Below are 20899 nucleotides of genomic sequence, written 5' to 3'. Positions count from 1 at the left end.
CATGTGAAAAACAAATTCTTAGAAAAGATAGCTTCCTTTGATTTGTATCTTCCTGCTTGAAGTAAAACAGAGTTTAATTCTTCAGATAAGGGACTGTGTGTAAGTCACCTTGTACTTTATGACTGGTGGAACTCATTTCTGAGTACCGAGGGGACAACTCAGTGATAAGAGGCAGGACACTCCAGCCTTTTTAATATTTAAACTGTAGTTTCTCTAAAGGAGACAAATGTCCCATTAATGTTTATGTTAAAACTTGCTGGATCAGTTAACTCGGAATATAAACAAAGTGTGCTCTTTCTACTCAGTTCCAAGTTGTAAGTCCAAACAGATTGGAACCAAAATTAAAGGAATCCAAACATTACATGTTAAATTTTATTGCAAAAATATTGTCATTTAGAGACAATGGTTAAAATTCGGTTGTGTCCTGATTACTTCCATAGCTCAGATTTGATGGCATTTTGATACCCAGATAATGTCACCACAGTTGGTGGGTTTGGTACCCACCGATCTCCCTGCATCTGAATAAGAGGATGTTACTCAGATGAACCCGTCAAGTGATCACATTCAAGGGAAAAGGTGATTTTATTTTGCTTTTAGAGCTTTTTAATAACATTGGCTACTTTCTCTTAGGTAAGCAGAATTGTGTCACCGTTGCCTAGAGGGCCAGGCCAGTGTCCATGAGGTGAGCTGAGGAGCAGTTCTGTAGTCAGTAGCTCTGGAAGGTGGAGCCACAGTGGCGGCAGCGTGGTAGGCCCTGTCATGACCACACACAGAGGTACACACGTCCCGCTCACCGAGCATCTGGTTGGCACGCTCTTCGAGCCACACCTGAAAGCGTATGTGCAAATGACTGCTGTTTTTTTTTTTTTTTAAGATTTTATTTATTTGAGAGAACATGAGGGGGAGCACGAGGGGGGAGGGAACAGCAGACTTTCTGCTGAGCAGGGAGGCCCACGAGGGGCCTTCGTGCAGGGCCTCGATCCCAGGACCCTGGGATCATGACCTGAGCCGAAGGCAGACGCTTAACCAACTGAGCCACCCAGGCGCCCCCAAAATGATTGCTTTTGAACTAGCAGGTCATAAGTTTCAGTCCTCAAAGCACAGACATTTTACCATCTTCAGCCTCTGGCAGGCTACTGACAAAGTTACTCCAGTTTTATAGATCATACGAGTAAGAATGGAATCTTGAAAGTAACATCTGTTATTCCATTAACACGGAGGCCCGTGAGTGGGACTGATGGCTGCCGGACAGGGTACAGTGACTTAGCGTGGAAGAGCGACGGATTCCGATTCGCGGGTGCTTAGCCCACCCTGAGAATTTAGCATGTTTTGTATTTCTTCCTCAGAATGCCCTACAGCAGTTCTTGAAGGCAATTTTTTAAAAGTTGGGTTTATTTGTTATTGAAGTGTAGTTGACCTACAGCACTAATGTTATATTAGTTTCAGGAGTACAGCACGGTGAATCAGAAGTTTTGTGCATGAAGTGTTTTCCGTGATAAATCTAGCTGCTGTCTGTCACCACACAATACATGGTATTACGTATTATTAATTATATGTCCTGCGCTGTACATTTTGTTCCCATGTCTTAATTTATTTTGTAACTGGAGGTTTGTACCTTTTAATCCCCTTGCACCATTTTGCTCATCCCCTCGACCCTCCTGTCAGGCAACCAGCAGATGTTCCCTGGATCTGTGAGCTCGGTTTTTTGTTTTTGATTTCACATATAAATTAGATCATACAGCGTGTGTTTTTCTCTCTCTCATTTCACTCAGCATAATACCCTCTAGGTCCTTCCCTGTTGTTGCAGATGGCAAGATTTCGTCCTTTCTTACGGTTGAGTAATATTCCATTGTACGTGTTATACAGGCATACCTCAGATACTGCGGATTCAGTTCCAAACCGTCGCAGTGAAGCAGATATTGTAATAAAACAAGTCAAATGAATTTTTTGGTTTCCCGGTATATTAAGTTGTGTTTGCACTCTACTGTAGTCTGCTAAGAGTGCTGTGGCATTATGTCTAAAAAAGCAATGTTATAATTGAAAAAAATAAATATCGAAAAAAAAAAAGCAATGTACAGTTGACCCTTAACGACTCAGGGACTAGGGATGCCGCCCCCTGTGCAGTTGGAAATCTGTGTAACTTTTGACTCCCCTTAAACTTTAAAGATTAATTTATTTGAGAGAGTGTGCGCGTGCATGAGCGGGGGCGGGGGTGGTAGGCAGGAGCAGACTCCTCGCGGAGCAGAGAGCCTGATTGGGGGGCTCCATCCCAGGACCCTGGGATCATGACCTGAGTTGAAGGCAGACCCACTGAGCCACCCAGGTGCCCCAACTCCCCCCTAAATTTAATGAATAGCCTACTGTTGACCAGAGCCTTAGTGATAACATAAAATGGTCAATTAACACCTACTTTGTATGTTATATGTATTATGTTAGTGTATTCTTACAATAAATTAAGTTAAAGAGAACATTAAGGAAACCACAAGGAAAATACATTTATAGTACTGTACTTATCAAAATCATCTTCATGTAAGTGGATCTGTGCAGTTCAAACCTATGTTGTTCAAGGATGAGCTGTACCGACTTTTAAATAAAAAATGCTTCATTGATAAGTAAAATACTGTCTGAGCTTTCAGTAACTTGTTAGTCTTCTGTTGGAGGGATTTGCCTGATGGCTGCTGACTGATCAGGGTGCTGGTGAACGAAAGTCAGGGTGGCTGTGGCCATTTCTTTAAATAAGAAAATGACGGGGCGCCTGGGTGGCTCGGTGGTTAAGCGTCTGCCTTCGGCTCAAGTCATCCCGGGGTCCTGGGATTGAGCCCCACATCGGGCTCCCTGCTCAGCAGGAAGCCTGCTTCTCCCTCTCCCGCTCCCCCTGCTTGTGTTCCCTCTCTCGCTGTGTCTCTCTCTGTCAAATGAGTGAATAAAATCTTTAAAAAATAAATAAATAAATAAAATCTTAAAAAAAAAAAGACCGTGACGTCAGTTTGCTGCATCGATGGACTCTTCCTTTCACAAACGATTTCTCTGTAGCATGTGATGCTGCTTGACATTTTACCCACAGTAGAACTTACTTCAAAATTAGGAGTCCATTCTCTCAAACCCTGCCACTGTTTTATCAACTAAGTTGGTGTAATATTCTAAATCCTTTGTTGTCATTTCAACAATCTTCGCAGCATCTTCACCAGGAGTAGATTCCATGTCAAGAAACCACTTGCTTTGTTCATCCCTAAGTAGCAGCAACTTATCTGTTCAAGTTTTGTCATGGGGTTGCATCAGTTCAGTTCCATCTTCAGGGTCCACTTCTGATTCCAGTTCTTTTGCTGTTTCTACCCTAGTTACTTTCTCCTCTGAAGTCTTGAACCCCTCAAAGTCATCCATATGGGTGAGAATCAATTTCTCCCATGAATCACACATGTTCTTAATGGCAGCTAGAATGGTGAATCCTTTCCAGAAGGTTTTCAGTTGACTTTGCCCAGGTCCATCAGAGGAATCACTTGTCTATGGCGGCTACAGCCTTACAAAATGTATTTCTTAAGTATTAAGACTTGAAAGTTGAAATGACTCCTTGATCCATGGCCTGCAGAAGGAATGCTGTGTTAGCAGAATTGAAAACCTTAATCTCACTGTACATCTCCATCAGAGCTTTGGGTGACCAGGTTCATTGTCAGTGAGCAGTCATATTTTGAAAAGAATCTTTTTTTTTCCTTTGAGCAGTACGTCTCAAAAGTGGGCTTAAAATATTCAGTAAACCATGATGTAAACAGATGTGCTGTCATCCAGGCTTTGTTTTTCCATTTACAGAGCAGAGGAAGAGTAGATTTAGCATAATTCTGAAGGGCCCTAGGATTTTCCGAATGGTAAGTGAGCATTGGTCTCAAAAATCACCAGCTGCGTTAGCCCCTGACAAGAGAGTTAGCCTATTCTTTGAGGATTTGAAGTCAGGTACTGACTTCTCCTGTCTAGCTATGGAAGTCCTAACTGGCATCTTCTTCTTCCGTCTTCTTCCAAACTGATGGCAGTTTCATCTACACTGAAAATCTGTTGTGTAGCCACCTTCATTAATTATCTTAGCTAGATCTTCTGGAGAACTGTCAGCTTCTCCATCAGCACCTGCTGCTTCATCTTGCACTTTTACGTATGGAGATGACCTCTTTCCTTAAACCTCAGGAACAAACCAAACCTCTGCCTTCTCTTCGGCAGCTTCCTCATTTCTCTCAGCCTTCATAGAATTGAAGAGAGTTAAGGTCTTGCTCTGGATTCAGCTTTAACTGGCTTAAGGGAATGGTGTGGTTTATTCTTCTATCCAAATCACTCAAACTCTGCCTATCAGGAATAAGGCCGTTTCACTTTGTTATCACTCCCGTATTTACTGGAGTACTAGTTTTGTTACTTTCCTTCAAGAACTTTTTGCATTCACAACTTGGCTCTGTGGCACAAGAGGCATAGTTTTCGGCCCATCTTGGCTTTTAACATGCCTTCCTCACCAGGCTTCGTTACTTCTACCCTTCAGTTAAGTGAGCAACCTGTGACTCTTGCCTTCACTTGAACACTTAGGCCAGTGAATAATCCTACAGTGGCCTCTAATTTCAGAGTTGTGTCTCAGGAAATAGGGAGGCCGAGGAGGGGAGAGAATGCCTAGTCAGTGGAGCAATGAGAACACACACATTTATTAAGTTTGCTGTCATGTATAGGTGTTATTCACGGCACCCTAAAACAATTACAATTGTAACCTCAAAGATCCCAGATCACCATAACAAATATAATAATGACAAAGTTTGACCTATGAGAATTGCCAAAATATGAGAGACACAAAAGGAGGAAATACTGTTAGGAAAATGTGCCAATAGACTTGCTCAGTGCAGAGTTGCCACAGACCTTCAGTTTGTTAAAAACAAAACAAAAACTGCAAAGCACGAAGTATATACCACATCTTCTTTATCCATTCATCTATTGATGGATACTTAGGTTGCTTCCGTATGTTAGCAAATTATAAATAATGCTGCAGTGGGGCGCCTGGGTGGCTCAGTCGTTAAGTGTCTGCCTTCGGCTCAGGTCATGATCCCGGGGGGTCCTGGGATCAAGCCCTGCATCAGGCTCCCTGCTCCACGGGAGGCCTGCTTCTCCCTCTCCCACTCCCCCTGCTTCTGTTCCCTCTCTCGCTGCGGCTCTGTCAAATAAATAAATAAAATCTTTAAAAAAAAAATGCTGCAGTGATCATAGGGATGCATTTTTTTTTTTTAAAGATTTTATTTATTTGACAGAGATGCAGCGAGAGAGAACACAAGCAGGGGGAGTGGGAGAGGGAGAAGCAGGCTTCCTGTGGAGCAGGGAGCCCAATGCAGGGCTCAATCCCAGGACCCTGGGATCATGACCTGAGCCGAAGGCAGATGCTTAACAACTTAACGACTGAGCCACCCAGGCGCCCCGGGGTGCACATATTTTTTTAAATTAGTGGTTTTGTGTTGATAACCCCAATAGTGGAATTCCTGGATCATACGGTATTTTCCATTTTTTGAGGAACCTCCATGCTATTTTTCATAGTGACTGCACCAGTTTGCATTCCCCCAAGCAGTGCAGGAGGGTTGCCTTTCCTCCACATCCTGACCAACGGTTGGAATTTGTTTGATACTAGGCATGCTGACTGGTGTGAAGGTGATAGCTCATTGTAGTTTTGATTTGCATTTCCCTGACGAGGGATGTTGAGCATCTTTTCATGTGTCTGTTGGCCATCTGTATTTCTCCTTTGGAACAATGTCTATTCAGGTCCTCTGTCCATTTTTTATTTAGATTGGGTTGTTTGGTGTTGAGTTGAATGAGTTCTTTATATAATTTCAGTATTTTTTATCAGATAACCTGATTTGTAGATATCTTTTCCCTTTCAGTAGGTTGCCTTTTTGTTTTGTTGGTTTCCTTTGTTGTGTAAAAGCTTTTAGTTTGATATAGTCCGTTTTTGCTTTTGTTGCCCTTGCCCGAGGGCGGGTACTCAGACCAGTGATGAGAGCTAACTACCCTATATTTTCTTCTAGTTTTATGGTTTCAGTTCTCACATTCAAGTCTTCAGTCCACTTTGATTTTATTTTTAAAAGATTTTATTTATTTATTTGCGAGAGAGAGCACAAGCAGGGGGAGCGGCAGGCAGAGGGAGAGGGAGAAGCAGGTTCCCCACTAAGCAGGGAGCCCGATGCGGGGCTTGATCGCAGGACCCTGGAATCATGACCTGAGCCAAAGGCAGGCACTTCACCGACTGGGCCACCCAGGCACCCTTGATTTTATTTTTACATATGGTGTAAGAAGTGGTCTAGTTTTCCCAGCACCATTTATTGAAGAGACTTTAAGATTTTATTTATTTATTTATTTGGGAAAGAGAGAGGGAGACTGAGAGGGAGGGAGAGAGAATCTGAAGCAGACTCCACTCTAAGCACAGAGCCTGACTGGGGCTCGATCCCCTGACCCTGAGGTTATGAGCTGACCTGAAACCAAGAATCAGACACTTAACCGACTGAGCCACCCAGGTGCCCCTTTAAGAGACTGTCTTCTCCCCCTTTGTTCTTGCCATCTTTGTCAAAGATTATTTGATTGTGGGTTCCCTATTTTGTTTCATTAATCTGTTTTTGTGCCAGTAGCATATTGTTGATTATTATTGCTTTGTATTATAGTTTGGAATCAGGGAGTGTGATACATCCAGCTTTGTTCTTCTCAAGATGGTTTTGGCTATTTGGAGTCTTGTGTGGTTCCATACAAATTTTAGGATTCCTCTAGTTCTGTGAAAAATGCCATTGGTATTTACATAGGGATGATACTGAATCTGTTGATCGTTTAGGAAGTATGGACATCTTAATAATACTAATTCCTCTAATCCATGATCATGGTATATCTTTCCAAAAAGCCTTTTTTTTTTTTTTTTAATGTGAGAGTTGAAGTCCTGTATAAAAAGTGATAATCCAGGGCCACCTGGGTGGCTCAGTCAGTTAGCGTCTGCCTTTGGCTCAAGCCATGGCCTCAGGGTCCTGGGATGGAGCCCTGCATCGGGCTCTCTGCTCAGCAGGGAGTCGGCTTCTCTCTCATGTGGCCCCTCCATCCCCACTCATGATTTCTCTCTAATAAAATCTTTTTTTAAAAAGTGGAAATCCATATGTAGATCAACTTGTATGACCAAGTAAAACAAATCTACTCTGAATTATACAAATGAATGTGAATTAGAAAAATTAAAATGAATTTCAAATATTTTATTAAGGGAAAACAACTAATTCTTGGGTTTCAAAAACCTTTAAAAACATTATAAAACTTTTATAAAAAACCCTAACAAAATACAAGTTAAATCAGCAAGGTATTTTGAGTAACTTTGTGATTTACTGTAAAAATCAAGTATTACAAATGCTTATGGATTTTTATAGTAATTCCCTGAGGATTTCATTTCACATATATTAAACCCTTTCACCATGTCTAATACCAATATGAACTATTTTTTAAAGTTCTCGTTAAACCTTTTAAGACATTTTAAATTGCTGTATCATAAATTTCAACCTAGTGATATTTACTGATATAAAAAGATAGAAAATCTGTTTTGAATATAGATACATAAAACAAAATAGTTCCTATCATTTAGATTTTGGGAAAAAATGCAGCTTTTTAGTTAGCATTGAGGCAAAGCAGGGAACCTGCTTCTTTCCAATTGCATTTGGGTCTTTGCAGAAGTTCACTCGGCGCTGAGAAACTTTCCTGTTCACCAGGGTGAGGAGTTCTGTGAACTCTAAGGAGGAGCCGAATTTTCCCAGCATCTCACACAAATCTTGAATGTACCATGAGCCATTCACAGTTTCCCGATGAGAATAATAACCTAAAAAGGAAGGAAAAGGGCAGGGTTTTTTGGCTTTCAGTTACTTTGAGTTTATAATGCACCATTACAGAAATATAAGTGCTCAAAAATTCTTGAATTCTTAAGATGTGCCCCTGACGGTTTCAGAAGTTTTCTCGGTTGACTAGTCTCCTATGGGAAAAGGGATTCATTTATATAGTTTTATAAAAATGGGGTTAATTCTATGTAGTTTCCTCCATTTCCTAAAAATGCCCAAGACCACAGGAACCAGGCAGTGATTCTGACACAAGATTGGAAAGAAAAACATAGTTTGCTGCACGAGCAAGGAACATGGTAGTCGAAGTATTTTCAACAAAGCTTTCCAGGAATGTTATCATGACACTGTCACAATCAACTGGTAACAGGCAGCTCATATTCAGTATAACTTGTAACCTAACACGGTTCTCAGGAATGATTTTTCTCTAAGTCACTCTACACTTCAGAGATCACCCTGTGCCATGTGATCAGAGAACTCTAAGACTGAACTTCAGGATCAAATCGCGGTATCTGACAGAAACACCAGTCTTAATCTCAGGTGAAACGTACAGTCAAGTCAGGGAAGCCAGTTCTGTTTGTATTAAACACCCACCCACCTTCTGCAACAGAGTAACACATGAGGAAGTCGGCTCCGGCAGGCAGTGTGTGCACCGAGGCCGCATCCACCTCGGTGATGTTGGCCTCCGGCTGGTCCGTCCGATGATCCACTACGTCCAAAGGAATGACGGGCACGTCGTGCTGGTCTCCCCGACACGCCTAGGAGACGAGGAGGAAACCCACTTTCCTGTCTTACCTACTCTCCTCTTCCCAGTGCTTCGTGTTTACTGTGAATGTGTCATTTCGCAGCAACCCAAGCCACTTTATAGGTACTTCGGAAACCATGTCCAGTTTCGGAGCAAATGAAGCTGACCGCTTTTGCCTACCTTTAATTAATGTTTTCAAAAAAAAAACCTGGCATCCTCAGCTGTACACCAAATTGTGTTGATTGAAACGTATGCTATGGAGGAGAAAGCCTCTGTGGTTTTAAAGTTTCTTCTGGATTAATAACCACGCCATAGCACCAAGATGCACCTCTTATTTAAAAGCTATGGTCTTTGCCTAGTGTTACTAGTGAACCAGGGAATCCATGCCCCGAGTGGGTCGTGCTTGCCCAGCTGCTGCCAAAAACTGTCAAAAGGACACCACCTAACCCATGGAGACATCTTTCACTGTGGCCTTTCTTTTTGCTCGTGCTTTAGAGGGAAGTCTCAAAATTCTTACCCGCTAATCCGGACTCACACAAGGGCTGACATAATTTCTACTCTTAAATGACTATTACGGGCTGATTTTTGTCACCCTCTCCCATTTATATGTAGGAGTCCTAACCCTCAGTATCTCAAATGTGACTGTACTTGGAGATAATGGCCTTTAAGAAGGTAACTGAGGTAAAAGGAGGTCTATTGTGATTTTAATCTACTATCACTGGTGTCTCAGATGAGGACACAGACATGCACAGAGCAAAGACCGTGTGAAGGCACAGGGACAACACAGCCACGTCCAAGCCAAGGAGACCTGATACCTTGATATCAGACTTCTCACCTCCAGCACTGTAAGAAAACGAGTTTCTGTTGTTTAAGCCACCCAGGCTGTGTACTTTGTTCTGGCGGACCTAGTGCACTTAATACGATGACCTAATAAGATTTGGTGGTGGTATTTTAAATGCAACCCTCATTCTGAAATGCTTAAAGAGTTATAAGCTATCTACTTATTTATTGTGCAAAAGGTGGTTCTATTAAAGCACGGAGACAGGGGCGCCTGGGTGGCTCAGTCCGTTAAACGACTGCCTTCGGCTCAGGTCATGATCCTGGAGTCCCGGGATCGAGTCCCGCATCAGGCTCCCTCCTCGGCGGGGGGCCTGCTTCTCCCTCTAACCCTCCCCGCTCTCATGTACTCTCTCATTCTCACTCTCTTAAAATAAATAAATAAATCTTAAAAATAAATAAATAAATAAAGCACGGAGACAGGATCAGGGCAGAAAGTGCTGCCAAGACTTACAAGCTTTGAAAGAAAAAAGTCGTGAGTGATTTCAGTTAAAGATCCCTAATATTCCATTTTTACAGGGAGATTTTAATCTTATATTAGGCTTCTTTTCAGAGCTTACTTTCCACTGTCTTCCTTTGTCTCCTGTAAAACACCTAGAATCTGATGCTCTCACCTGCCAACTCAGTTGCAGTCAGCTGAGAGCTAGCCTCTACGGAGGGCTTGCGTGTGCTAGGCACTGTTCCAAGTGTGTTCATTTGTTAGGTCGTTCATCCTCACAGCCACCCCATGAGGCAGTGCTCTTTTATCCCCTTTCACAGATGAAGACTTGGAGGCACAGAGAAATAACTGGGCAAAACATTTTCCTCCTTTGTGACTATCCCTGCGTAGTAGCTCGCTAGTTATTTCTGTTGTCTCTGACAGGGCTGGCTGCTCTTTTCATGAAGCAGTCATGTCATTATTTTCCCTGATTTTTCCCCTATTCGCTGGGCCGCCCTCCTCAGTATCTTTCCTCTGTGCACGCTGTCCCTCAGTTCTGCTTTGCCCTCGTCTTTCAAGCCATACTTGATACTTGTAAATTCATCTACTCCCGTGGCTGCCATTACCATTCATCTCCTCATCATTCTCAAATGTATTTCTCCAACCCAGGCTGCCTAAGTTCTAGACCTGTAACTCCACCGTATGTGATGGATACTCCAAGGCAGTTGTCCCAGCAAGAAACGATGGATCATCCTTAACTTCGTAGAGACCCCCTGCTCCCTCCTCTCAAGGCTTTATGGCAGGTGGAATGTGGCCATACCCCCATGCTGTTCATGGAAATACAGAACTGCTGCACTAGAACATTGTTCTGATTCCTTACTGATGTGCCAGATGTGCTCTTTCAGGGCCAAACATATTTTTACCCCTACTGCCAGTTTGGCTGAGGGGAAAAGGTACCCACTGGCCTCCCTGCACGGTCTCTTCCAACAGAGACCCTTCCTCTGGTAGCTGCACCTGATGCTGGGCCCAGCCGGAGTGTGGCACACTGGGTATTTTAAGTCCTTTCAAATGTCAATCTATTAGTAAACTGATAACCTTTATTATTTATTCCTTGTTAAGAAGGAATTACTAATAGGAATTACTATTAATTGCAACTCTGACTGGCTGGGAAGCCAAAAGGCCTTTCCAATTATTGGAGAGTTACTTTCAAAATTGGCTTTAGTTCTTTATAATCACGTGTGCAAAACCATGGACTTTACAATTAAGATTGTAATATAATCAGTCTTACCTGAATGATAAATATCTTGGGTTTTCCAACTAGGCTCTGACATTTGTCTCCTTTGAACAAGCCAGTCAGTGTCTGAATTTCAATTTTGGCATCATATGCGTAAATGTGATTGCCTTCGCCATGACTCAGGAAAACACATAAAAAGCAATCGGCATCTGTGTGGCTAGCGGTTGACGCTATAAAGGCCACCAAAAGTTCACAGAGAAATGAAGATAAGATGTTTATTATGTACATGTAAAAATTCAGTTTATTAATATGAGAATAAAGTTACAATGATGGAGGAGGAAAATTTATTACAATAAATGTAAAATGTAATGAAACAACCTAGTCTTTAATCAAACAGAATAATTTATACCATACTGTATCTGATTTTTAAAAACCTATTAAAAGTTCAAAGAGTTGGAACAAATTTCATTAGCTTTCCTACAGTGACATGGGAAACATAATGGGATGATTGTGGCAATAAAAGTGTCATTGAGCAGAGAGCTTCTGAGGGCCATCTGGAAAGCCCCCGCAACTACTCTGGGGGGGCTGCTGCTGAGGGGCTCCTGGGGGCTGCTGCACCTCCAGTGAGCATGCCGGCTTCGCTCTACAGCTGCAGCACTGACCACAAGCAAAGCAGAAAACCTGCTAAGCAGCCAGTTAAAATGATTTACAGGTTAAAGAAGTCTGGTACGGAGGTTCCTCAAAAAATTAAAAATAGAGCTACCATGTATGATCCAGCAATTCCACTTCTGGTATTTAATGACGAAAACGGAAACGCTAATTTGGAGACACCTGCATCCCCCATGTTCACTGAAGCACAATGGCCACGATGTGCAAAGAACCTGTGTCCATCAGTGAATGAAGGAAGGAAGAAAATGGGATATAAAACACACACACACTAGATTATTATTCAGCCATAAAAAAGGAAATCTTGGCCTTTGCAACAACATGGATGGATTTTAAGGGCATCCAAGAAAGACAAACACCATATGATCTCACTTATATGTGGAATCTAAAAAAACCAAACCTGCAGATAGAGAACAGATTGGTGGTTGCTGGTAGGTAAGGTAAAGTGGATCAAAAGGTACAGACTTACAATTATAAAATAAGTCCTGGGGATATTAATATACAGCATAGCACCTATAATAATACTATATTATATATTTGAAAGTGGCTAAATTTTTAAAATGCTCATCACAATTTTTTTTTTGTAATTTTGTAAGGTGACAGACGGTGAGGACACTGGTGAACATTTTACAATGTATACAAATACTGAATCGTTGTTGTACCTGAAACTGATATTTTTCAGTTACCCCTCAAATTTTAAAAAGCTCTGCAGTTTAAATACATAAATATAATAGTCCATTGCAAATGACTTGAAAACCGATGGCACGCAGTAATTATGATAAACGTAAGTTAGATTACCTACTGCACAGTGATGTAGAAACTCAGAGACAATATTTGTAAATCCACAATTAATATTTTTTAATATTTTGAAACCAGTAAAAAATTATTCCAAGATAAAAATCTTAACATATAAAAACAGCTTCTACTGATCTTTGTATATAATTTATGACCACGAATTAAATATTTCATAGAATTAAAACATGACTGCCCAGCATTTGTAGTATTTGCATTTTAGACTTTTAATTCCCAAATGAGAAGGTCATTTCATTCATTTCTAGAATAACAGATTGTAATGAGTGGTATATGCTAAATAAAAACTGGAGGCATAATACTTTGCAAGAGTCTCTGAATCTGGTGGGTAACATCCAAGCAGAGAGGCACAACCAAACCTGTAACCCACGCTAAATTAGTTGCTAAGACTTTTTTACAACACAGTTAATTATTTGGATGCTTTTATAGATAGGATGCTCAATCCCCTCAGAAGATAAACAGGAAACTACTTACCCTCATGAATTTTGAGCAGTAGTTCTTCTGCTTTAAGATCATTAAAGCATTTCACTTCAAATCCTAGTTCTGAAAACCTGGTGATAAACTGGATATTAGCTTAGGAGCTACTCAAAGTTGTCACATACCCATATTTACTAGGAGTACGTCTATACAGGTTTTTATGACCTATAAATTGACCTTTAGGGGGAAAGAAAAAATGAAAGATGACAATGATGGTTTTCCTTGATCACCCACAGTGGGAAAGGTTTTACTCATAACTGATTCAAGTTAGAACGTTGCCATCTGCTATGCAAATACACATGTAACGATGCAGAGCCTGTTAATATTTAACGGAAGAGGGTTAGGAAGAAAATTCAGGCAAGTTCTCAAGGGACCCTGTGCCCAAGTGAGGCATAGCCTCAGATACTCTTGCTCTGTTATTTCCTCAGCAGGGACAAGTTTTGAGAAGTATCACTTAAATATCCTGTTCTCCTGACATGTAGATAAAACTAGTACCTGCGTCTAAGATTGTCTCTGTCTGCGCTGGTGCCCCGCCTTTCTGGCAACGTCAAATGCCAGAAGAACCTCTCGTGATTGAAGATTAAAGCAATCCCTCTCCTCTTGTGGTCCATTTTGTACTTTTCTGCCGGATCAAATATTTCACTGTTAATGAAAAGTTTTAAACAACAATCACTTTAAGTCCTATTGAACAATGAGCTCCTCCAAGCCCAAGATCATTGTGGAAGGTAGACAAAGGTCTGCTGTTTGCGCCTCATCTACCAGGCTGACACGCTTCTGCTGTGTGCTGGGAAAGCCTCACGGCCGTAGTGCTAAAGAAAACCCCGAAATATTTCTGTACTGACTGGTAAACGGCAGCCATCCTGAGCACCCCGACCCCCAGTCCTTCCAGGGGCGTCTTTTCTCCAGGATCCAGGAACCAGGGACAACAGCCTGCCCAGGCCCCAGCTCTGGCTCCAGGGCCTGCACCACACCAGTTACTAGATATTCTGAACAGCACTGTTAGGTCCGGAAACGACCAAGGGCAGCAACCAGTGCGCAGGTCGACGAGCCCCCTGTCCCAATGCTAACACGTGCGCTTCTCAGCTCTACTCGCTCCCTGGTGCCCTTCTTGCTTCTTGTAGACTGATCATGATCGGCAAAGGAAGAGGCCTTCATTAGGAAAGTGCACATTTTTACCTTTTATGGAAGGCGTCCGTTTCTGTCATGTTTTGTTCCTCACCTATTTTTAAAAAAAGTTGAATTTTGTTAATTTACTTTTTGACTTGCAGTAAAACACAGCAGGCCTCCCGCACTCTAAGCCCTTCAAGTTTTGCTTGGTTTAAAACTCAGAGTATATGGGGGCGCCTGGGTGGCTCAGTGGTTGAGCGTCTGCCTTCGGCTCAGGTCATGGTCCCGGGGTCCTGGGATCGAGCCCCGCATCGAGCCCCGCATCGAGCCCCGCATCGAGCCCCGCATCGGGCTCCCTGCTCAGTGGGAAGCCTGCTTCTTCTCCCTCTCCCACTCCCCCTGCTTGTGTTCCCTCTCTCGCTGCGTCTCTGTCAAATAAATAAAATCTTAAAAAAAAGTATATGAGAACGAGAAAAAGGAAGGGAAACTGCTTAAAAATAAGTGAACTATAAATTAACAGCTCAATTCTTTCTCACCCTGAAGTCTTATTTGAAAAAATAGGAAAAAGCATTATCAAGAGAAATGGAGAAAATATTATGCAAATGCATTCATTGCAAAATATACCTACAGTAACACAGTTCTGTGATTATGGACCAACACAAATGCAATATGGAACTGTTCTGCAGAAACTGTTTTTACAGATATTCCTTGTAACTGAGAAGGAATTAAAAACACAGGAAAACTGACACACAGTGTGTGGATAATACTGGATTACCCTATGACCTGGAAGAAGTTGAAGTTTGGAGCAGGGAAGGGCCAAGGGCAAAGGCTTAAATTTTAGATCTCCCAAATGACACATCTGCACTTACAACCCATCCCATGATGGGGACCCTCTGTTCCCAACCCATGATCAGACTTCCCCACCCTCTGGGCCACCCTTCACTGGACCCTTCTGCACCTGTGCTGTCCTATATACTAGCCACGGCCGCGGGTGGCTGCTGAGCACCTGAAATGGGGCTTGTGCGGCTAAGGAACTCCATTTTTAATTCAATTCAATAACCACACGTGGACAGTGGCTTCTGTACTGGACAGCACAGTCCAGCATCTTCTACAATAAAGGCCCAGACACCTATGACTCTGTTTTTAACCTCATAAACGTAACAGCCCAGAGGGGAGGGAAGGGAAGGGATAGTTATTAACATTATTAACAGCATAGCAAGAAGCTCCTCTCCCTTGAAGTCACCGAAGGAAGCACGACAGACCCTCCCACCCATCACCTTGTAACCAGGAGGGTCCCTTCTCTCCCCGACACCCGACTCTTCTAGCCTCACACCCCCTCACCGACAGCAATCTGCCCTGGGAGGGAGAGGATGGAATTCAACTCCGTGCCCTTCACCGTCACTTTCGGCCTATTCCTCCTGGAATCCACACAGCATCCACATCGAGCCAGGACTCCACAAAGGCCCTCTGCTGTCCAGGAGACCCCAACTCAGTTTTTCTCATCGATTTCTGCATCAGTTCCTGGCCTGGGTGATAAAATGTCCATTCCTGGATCCCAACCCAGATTTACAGAATCAGAATCCCCGGCGAGGGAAAATCTGCATTTTTCACAAGGTGATTTTTATACCAAACCTGTGGAGTCAAGAGCAGCCTCCCTAAAGCATCCTCCCTCTCCCAGGTTTCCTTCCTGCCCCACGCACTGCTCTCCCTGTATACCCCCTAAAGCCAGCCGCTCTCTGGAGGACCCCTCCGCCCCCACACCCGGCTCTATGGGTGATCCGCGGTCACCCACACGCCGCTCTACCAAGGTTACCTCGTACCTCATGCGCTGTTTTACTGAAAGGCTTACCATTCACACATCGATCGACCCGGGACACCTGCTGCTCTACGAGGAGTATGTTCTACTCTTCCTACTCCATGACCTACTCTACCCAGAATACTGCCCACTCCAGGCCCTGCTCTGTGAAGGACACTTCCTTCTCTACGCACTTTCCTACCGGGGATACTTCTATTCCACAAGCTGCCCACCTGAGGCTACACCCTACTTTTCCTACTCCACAAACTGCTTTACACAGAAACTTCTACACCACAGCTGCTCTGCAGGGGATGGCACACTCTTCGTGCTCCCCGGGACCCCGTCTCCACATTCTGCTCTACCTGGGATACTTCTCCTCCACACTGTGTGCGACGGGAAACGCTTCCTGCCAAGACTGTGCTCTACCCAAGGGCAGTTTCCTTCGCGCTCGCCTCTCTGCGGGGCGACGGGACACTTCCCACCAGCCATTGCCGCACCCGCCGCCCCGCACACTTCCTCCCTGCGGGCGCCCTTCCTTCCTGCACACACGCCAGGGCTCCCCCGGGAGACTGCCTACTTCACTCCCTGCTCTGCCAAATGCACTTCCTAGTCTACGTGCCGCTGCGGGCGTACTTCCCGCTCCGCAAGCCCCTGTCGGGGTACCCTGTGCTCCGTACACTGCTCTACTGGGGAGTACTTCCTACTCAGACTCCCTCTACTCGGGGATACTGCCCTCTGAACTCCCTGCTTTACTGGGATACTTTTTGCTCCACACATCATTCTACTTGGAATAGCCCGTACTCCACACACTGCTCTCCCAGAGATCCTACTCCCCACGTTGCTCTACAGGGAATCTGCCTTGTAAGACAGTGCACTACTTGGGATACTTCCCTGGCACACACCTACTAGGACACTTTCTACCAGACATTGCTTCACCCGGGATACTTCCTCACTGCATACACCATTCTTCTGGGGAGACCTCCTCCTTCACACAGTTCTACCCAGGAAACTTCCTCTCCCTCCCCACACTGCTCTATCCTGAATACTTCCTACCGCACACCCCAAATACTGGGATTACTTTCTACTCCCCACACTGCTCTACTAAGGCAGAGGAATTTTCTCTCCTTCCATTTTCAAAAGTGGTCCAGGATCCACCTCCTTTTAATAACCTCACCTCTTTATCTTTAAACCAGTTATAATGATAAAGAAATAGAACATCTCAAACTAAACACATTCAATCCCCGTGTGAAGGACAGTCCCCTCATTCATTCCCCCAAAACCTGCCCAATTAAGAAAGCACTGATCTCTAACATGGCGCACAAAGTAGCAGACCCAGGAGCTCACCTCTTCTGGCTTTTGCTCCACATCGGTTAGTGAGCTGAAGACATCAAGTGTAGCGGATGGAAGCTGTGCCAAATGGCCGGTCACCAAACTAACTCAAGTCATCAAGGGTGAAAGCATTGGGAGATGGACACTTGATCAGGGGGGTCTTTAAAATTCATTTTTTATATACATGAGAAATGTCCTTGAGTTTCTCTCAGGCTCATATGGGACACAGATATGTAAATAAATAACATCCATGCAAAAGAAAAATACTCATTTTTTATAGTCTAAGGAAGGAATTGCACCCTTCCTCCTGGCCAGGTGTAATTTCAGCTGTGCATCTGGATGGTCTCAAACCCTGCCCTCAGCTTAGACGTGACCTCTGGATATAGGAAAGATAGCTAGTTTCAGGTAGCTCCAGATAACCTAAAATAACATTCAAAGTTAACAGATATGGCAATCTCTGAGGGATTTTTAAAGAGTGTTTTGTTGTTACTGTTAACACCATGGATGCGGAAAGAAACTGGGCTCTGAGAACTTTAGTTCGGACCCTTGCCATCTCAAAGCCCACTCTGATATTAGCGTGCACCCTGCCTCCCGCAGGAGCTAGTCAATGGCCAGGTTCTATTCTAGCAGTCTGTTCAATCAGAACAGAAAGCGATGGACACAGCTGTTAGAACCTAAGTTCCAAAACTGTACTGGAGTTGATATATTTGACCCAGGTTCCATCTACATAATACACCGTGACTCCGCTGTGGTCACTCTATAGACTGTATGTCCCCAGCAGACAAACTTTCAGGAAGGGCACACTTAACACGTATCATCATTACATGGCAGAAATCCAAATTAACTGCCTACAAGGGTAAAGGGTTCTGTCTTCATGGGAAAAGTAAATTTCAAGGGAGATACCTTGTAAATAACAGATTTGTAAATTCCTATGCATCTGCAATCTATTTCTCAAAAATGGTTCTGTCATTAAACTTGTCTGTTGACCTCTTTTCACTTTTCCTTGTCTCTCTGATTTAGGCAATTTTCCTTTTCACCATGATGCACCTACCATCTCTTTGCTCCTCGAACCAGTTTAATTTTTACAAAACTAATCACTTCTTTTTTCTCCTCTCCTTAATTTGATAATGCCTCCAGATAATCCTGCCAGCGCACATTTGTTGAGGGACTGACACTCCAGACTTTCTCAATCTCAGCTCCACAGCCCATGAGGCAGAGACAGAGTACTCCAGGCTTGTCCAACGGCACTGCAGTGGAGCTGGGATTCAAAGCCAGGTCCGCCTGGAAACTCCAAATCTCTGCACTCTGGTCACCAAGTTAAACCCCTCCTACCAGAGAGGCCAGCTCCCTTCCTAAACTAAGTGTTCATTTCTCCAACCTTCTCCATTAACCACGGTCATCGTCTTCATTCACTGCAGTACCTATGAAAACCCACCTATATTCCCTTATCAAAAATCTGTTTAATAATCCTATATTGAGTAAGCTATGTCGGGCCTAGAACACACTAAAAAGGGGGTGGGGTGGAGAAAAAGAAGGACGCAGGTAGGAGAAGGAAAGCAATGAGATAAAGAGAATAGAGGGGCAAGTGCCCTGACTAGTGGTGGGCATCCTGGAGCCCTGCCCCTGCTGCCCACCCGTCACCACGGAATCCAAAATGGGAGTGGCCACCGGACCCTGCCCAGTCCGTCCAGGGCAAGGCCACTCCCTGAACGGCCAAGGTGACTTCCTACAACTTGCCTCAGGGGCAAGCCTGGTTTCATGGAGCAAGAAACAAAAAGCTCTGAAATAAGGTATTCTGCATCAACCGCTAGTTTCAACCTTTTCTTTCTTTCTTTTCTTTCTTTCTTTCTTTTTTTTTTTTTTTTACTATGGCCAGGCTCCAAGTTTCTAAAGCTATCAGTGATATAATTAGTAAGTGACAGGGAAGAAAGTTCTAAACGTACGTTTAGACGTTGATTATTTTGTAGAGAAAGATGTGGCTTCAACTCAAATCCACAAACAGTCGTGGATGTGGGAGAGACACTGGGGCTACCCAGCCCGCCAAGGCCTGGTTTTTGTCCCCAAGTAGGGGCATAACCAGGGGCCCCTGTCGGGCGCTCCTGCGGGCTGGTTATGCTTCCATGATGCATGCAACCACTTCTTTTTACTTTTAACTCACGAGTAGAAAACAAAACCAAATCCACCCTCCGAAAGTTCCAAAGGACCAGGTGCGGGGGGGGGGGGGGGGCGCCAGCCCCGGCCTGGCCAGCCTTCCAAGGTTTAATGGCCCGACGTCTGCAAGGGGATAACCAACCGCCCTGAGGACAAAGGCGGCCGGGGCACGCCCCAGCGCCGGGCGCCGCTACCCGGGGCCGCACCGAGCGGCGGCGAAGCTCTGGGCTGGTTTTCTAGACCAAAAAGCTGACAAGCTGCCCCCACCGGACTTGAGCGCTTCCCTCCAAGACCCGCAACTCTTTGGGGCCGTTCAGCAGAGAGAGAGCCCGCGTCTCGACTCCCGCCCGCGCGCCCCGCGCCGCCCTTGGGAAGCTCTCCGTCGCCGCGCGCCCCCCACCTCGCCCCCTCGGCCTACCTGCAGGGGGAGCCTCGCGGAGCTGCGGCCCGGAGCTCATCGCGTCCCCTCGCGCAGCGCCGACGCCCAGGCGGCCTCCCCTTCCTGCAGCCCGGAGCCCGCAAGCCCCCGCCCCTTCCTCCGCCGCCTCCGCCCCCGCGCCGTCCACGGCCCGCGGCCAGCCGCAGGCCGTCCTGGGAGTGGGTGGGAGCTGCGCCTCGGTTCGGTGCCTCCTGCCCGCCGAGTTCAGGCTCCTGCCCCTCACTCCGGAGCTCGCAGGGCCCAGAGCGCCCGGGGAGGGCCGAGGGACGCGGTCTCGTCCGCCTGGCGCCCGGAGACGAGCCCGGCCCTCGGGTTATGCCGGTTGCCACCCCGAGGAGACACGGCGGGCTGTTTCAGAGCACCTGTGCGGAGCCAAGTGCTCGCCGGCCCCGCCTCCAGGGCTCGCGCTTCCCGACCGCCTCCAAGGTGAAGGGTGTAGTGTTTTCCTGTGTCACGGGCAGTCCTTCCCCAGTGACGGTTACTTTATTGGACCTGTAATGATTTCTCTTAAATTCTCTTTGGGGAATTTGGGGCAAAGTAAAACTGGAGGCAGGCCTAGGATTTAAGTCTGGCTTTCATAGGTAAAGTTAATTCAGGGAAGCAATCATGCAGAAATTCGGATCCCGAGCTTAGGAGTGTACAGGTGAAGATTTGTAGAGCCAGAGCCTGTTGTCCTCACTCATAAAATGCCCGAACAGTGCGCTAATTGGGCGCGGCGGGGAGCTCAAGGCTGCATTTAACCGAGCTCCGCCTTACGGGGTGGTTGGCTATTGTGTAAATTTGCTTCAAGGAACAACTCAAGTTCGGATGAAAAGGTGGCTTCATCTTTTCTAACTTCTCTGGGCCTTGTCATTTAAAAAGTAACCATCTTCAGACTGAGAAAAATGTGTTAAGGCATCATTTCTAATACATTAAAATAAGTATAAGAAATCCGTCTAAATATTACCCTATTGGGGAGAGAAAAATAAAATTTAACGTGGTAACTTTTCCCACGTGTGCGCGGTCATTAACAAGAATATGAAATCAGGATTTTCCTCA

The 20899-nt window shown here is 44.8% G+C and overlaps 1 protein-coding gene across 2 annotated transcripts; it reads right to left on the bottom strand.

Annotated features, from left to right (window-relative positions):
* Positions 1-7306: 7306 nt before the first annotated feature.
* CASP6 (caspase 6) lies at positions 7307-19915 on the bottom strand. 2 transcript variants are annotated; one of them, XM_028121297.2, is made up of 7 exons: positions 19841-19915; positions 14217-14259; positions 13536-13682; positions 13038-13114; positions 11142-11317; positions 8452-8611; positions 7307-7840 (listed from the first exon to the last, which is right to left on the bottom strand). In XM_028121297.2, exons 1-7 carry the CDS (start codon positions 19878-19880, stop codon positions 7602-7604), a joined length of 882 nt encoding a protein of 293 aa, XP_027977098.1. In that variant the 5' UTR covers positions 19881-19915; the 3' UTR covers positions 7307-7601. The 2 variants fall into 2 exon arrangements, with proteins under 2 accessions (XP_027977098.1, XP_027977099.1); XM_028121298.2 differs by having other exon boundaries at positions 13536-13662; positions 19841-19886.
* Positions 19916-20899: the final 984 nt, after the last annotated feature.

The sequence above is a fragment of the Eumetopias jubatus genome, unplaced genomic scaffold (assembly GCF_037043125.1).
Source record: "Eumetopias jubatus isolate StellerSeaLion01/CBP00866 unplaced genomic scaffold, mEumJub1_p1.0 scaffold_2, whole genome shotgun sequence".
NCBI lineage: Eukaryota > Metazoa > Chordata > Mammalia > Carnivora > Otariidae > Eumetopias > Eumetopias jubatus.
The sequence above is the reverse complement of the archived record's forward strand: the minus strand, read 5'-3'. Positions and strand labels throughout refer to the sequence as shown.

Coding starts and splice junctions, on each gene's coding strand:
- CASP6 (XM_028121297.2), bottom strand. CDS start 19,880: ATGAGCTCCGGGCCGCAGCTCCGCGAGGCTCCCCCTGCAG. Junction 13,115..13,535: donor AGAGACAATCTTAGACGCAG/GTACTAGTTTTA, acceptor GTTTATCACCAG/GTTTTCAGAACTAGGATTTG. Junction 8,612..11,141: donor CCAAGATATTTATCATTCAG/GTAAGACTGATT, acceptor CTCGTCTCCTAG/GCGTGTCGGGGAGACCAGCA.